Source organism: Scylla paramamosain, chromosome 11 (assembly GCF_035594125.1).
Source record: "Scylla paramamosain isolate STU-SP2022 chromosome 11, ASM3559412v1, whole genome shotgun sequence".
In the NCBI taxonomy this organism is placed as follows: domain Eukaryota; kingdom Metazoa; phylum Arthropoda; class Malacostraca; order Decapoda; family Portunidae; genus Scylla; species Scylla paramamosain.
Window position 1 is genome coordinate 28,252,718 of NC_087161.1, and position 3,305 is coordinate 28,256,022.

Sequence of the window (3,305 nt, forward strand, 5' to 3'; positions counted from 1 at the left end):
AACGCAATGAGTCGCATCTCACTTTGCTTCCGTCACTCACGAAATGTCACGTCCTTTCTCATAAAAATAAACCATCATGTGGTTTTTCCAAACTTGTATAGCAATACACGTAGTAACTATGTAATTACATACCAACTACATAAGCTGTGGATTTAGCTTTTTATTTTCTTCATATATTATTATTACTGTTATCGTTATTGTTATTGTTATTGTTATTATTATTATTATTATTATTATTATTATTATTATTATTATTATTACTATCATTATTATTATTACTATTACTACTACTACTACTACTACTACTACTACTGCCATTACTATTTTTCAGTGACCTGCCTATAATGTTCCTTAAAGTGTGTGTGTGTGTGTGTGTGTGTGTGTGTGCGTGCTACGGTCTACTAATGTAACAGGTATGAGGGAAGAACATTATCAGATTCAGGTCAACCTCTCTATAATAATTGGCACACGACAATTATATAGTTAAAGTAATTATTACCAGTTGTAGTCAATGTGCGTGTTGACGTGTGAGGAACGCCCGACTGCTGCTGCTGGAGAGATATTGTGGTGTGTGACAACCGGAGGGAAACTTAGGCGGTGGCAGGAGGACTGGAGCAGGCCGCGGCGGCACAGTGAGAGTCATTACGGGTGGTGCGAGCAGGCAAGGCTCACGTGCGCCACTCCTCCCTGTGTGTGACTGACAGCAGCGCGCTCCGGTGCTCAACCCTGCCCCTCGCGTGTCAGTCCTTTAAATTTCGGTGCTGCTTGAGAAAGGGAAGAAGAAAGGTGCGCCACACAGCCGGGCATGGCGTGGGCAGTTCTGTGGGTGTGTGTGGTGGCCGCCCTTACGCATGGCTTGCCCCTCGACAACAGCCCTTCCCCGCGAGCCTTTGGTAAGTAGGTTAATTACCCACATTCATACAAGATCATGTTTATGAGGACATTGGCCACTGGCATACTGATTTTTTTTTTTTTTTTTTTCCGCACAGGAACCTTTGCCTTAGACTCCGATGGTCTCTCAGGTTTAATGAAATGGTGTGGTAAAATTGTGCTGCAAGATTATAGTATTGCTTCCAGACACCACGTGCAGGAAGAGTGATCCAGTACATACTTCTAAGAGTGTATGGTTTTACTGACTCCTGTTCACCCCACTCCAGTACTAGAGAGCTTGTCTCACCTCCACTGCAGTCCACTTCAAGAAAGCTTCACTCCATTCCGCTCTCTGTTCACTTAAGTAGTCAAGGATTAGTCGAGAGAAGTAGCAAGCGTCACGTTGTCATTAGGAGTCCAAGAGTGAAGAAGTCGTGTCTTTAGGTGGATAGAGCCTGATCGTGGTGGTACAAGCAGGTTGGTAGAGTGACGCCCTTCTGGAAGCTCACGCCTCCACTCAGAGCTTCCAAGTGCAGCGTTGAAGACAGGTTGCCAGGAGGCTTGTGGGTGCTTCTCACTCACTCGGCGATAGCTTGACAAACTGGTTTGGCATGTGCGTTTTTTTTTTTTTGGAAAAATAGGCTTGATGATTGAATAAAGTGTCGCTGGAAAGAAGGAAGTCCCACAGCAATACTTTTTTTTCAATTTGTATCACTAGAATCATAAGAACAGTCTTGAAAACCCTCCATAACTTAGACAGTCTGTTAAAAGTGAATGATACTTATTAAAACTATCACAGAATCATGAAAACACCTTTGAAAACATCAACAACTTCCATGAGATTCTGTTAAACGATCACTAGAATCACAAAAACAGACTTAAAAACTTCTATTACTTCCACTAGACTCTGTTGAACTATCACTAGAATCATGAAAACTCCTTCGAAGACCCCCTGCAACTTCAACAAGAGCCCGTTAAAAGTAATCGAGATAAGTAGCCGAAAGATTTTACAAGAACACGGTCCTAGAATGTGGGGCGAACACTACCAATAATTTGTTTGGGCATATCCGTTCTGATTTCCTCGACCGACCTCATGGTGATCGAGTGGCGACCTTTAGACTCCTGTATCAAGCACTGACTGTCGCCACTGAAGGACTTGGAGTCAGAGGCTGGGTGAGAGTGCACCAACACTGCCGGGGAAAGTTCGGAAGGTCGAGAAGTGCATCGTGGTAATGAGGACAATATTCTGAAATACTTCTGAGACGCACTTCCACTACCTTTAAAGAATATGTTTGAAGTTATACGGATTTTTAAGGGTGTTTTTACGGTTGTAGTGACAGATTAACAAGATTTCTATTTTGTTAACAGGAGGAATAGTCTTGAGAACCCGGCTAATCATCTCTGTGACCTTTGAAAACAGTTGTGGTGAGAAATACGTGTGTGTGTGTGTGTGTGTGTGTGTGTGTGTGTGTGTGTGTGTGTGGAGTAATGTTGCATGGACTTCACTTCCCCTCCCCACCTGGTCTTCACTTCTCCCCCTCCTGTTGGTTCTCAGCTCTATGTATTTACCTTCCTCGTGAGTGATTGGTGGAGTGTTGGTACTGATATGCGTGTAATTCTGTTAGGCGGCCACCCTGCAAGCTGGCTGCCTCGAGGGTCAAATGTGTGTATATACGTGTACAGCATGCGTGCCCCATCCGTGTAGCAGCTGATTCGCTTCATCTTGTCGTTGTTGACGTTGCTGCTGTTGTTGATGTTGTTGTTGTTGTTGTTTTTGTTGTTGTTGGTGGTGGTGGTGGTGGTTTTGTTCTGGTTCTTCTTATTCTTGTCGTTGTTCTTGTTTTTGCTTTTGTTTTTCGTTTCTTTTTCAAAAATGCTACAAAAAAGGGGAAAAGTCCCATTGAAGGTGTCAGCCCCTAAAGAGAAAAGCTAAAAGGATTATCCAAAATTAGTTGAAGTGTCTCTTAAAACCGCACACACACACACACACACACACACACACACACACACACGCGGCAGAAGTCATACCGGAAGCAGCAGCACCACCACCTCCACCACCGCCACCGCCACTTCCTCCGCCTCCCCCTCCCAGCACTTATTAAACGCTTCTTTCTCGCGCAATTTATATGTTGAGTTGTTGATGGAAAGCGAGTAGGCCGAGAGCACACGGTATGTAGGTTACGGGAATGAGGGAACGAGGGAGCGAGGGAGTGAGGCCAGGGAAGAAAAGGGAAACCAACGTTGGGAGATGATGAATCGTGACAAAGAAAGGAACTAATACTTTGGTTCGTATTCAAAAACATTGCATTTCCACCACGACTGTTTCCCAAGGCCGTGGAGATGATTAGCCGTGTTCTCAAGAGTGTTTCTCGTGTTAACCCTTTCACTACAGCCGCCACTAAATATTTTGCTGTCTATACATTGGAAATTTTAAT

General features: G+C 44.0%; 1 protein-coding gene across 1 annotated transcript in view; it reads left to right on the forward strand.

Annotated features, from left to right (window-relative positions):
• Window positions 1-524: 524 nt before the first annotated feature.
• The window catches only part of LOC135105192 (mucin-2-like), a 20,219-nt gene continuing 17,438 nt past the window's right edge, over window positions 525-3,305 (forward strand). Inside the window, exon 1 of the mRNA XM_064013280.1 lies at window positions 525-893. Within this exon, the coding sequence (XP_063869350.1) occupies window positions 806-893 (88 nt within the window). The 5' untranslated portion in view covers window positions 525-805. The remainder of the gene's footprint in view (window positions 894-3,305) is intronic.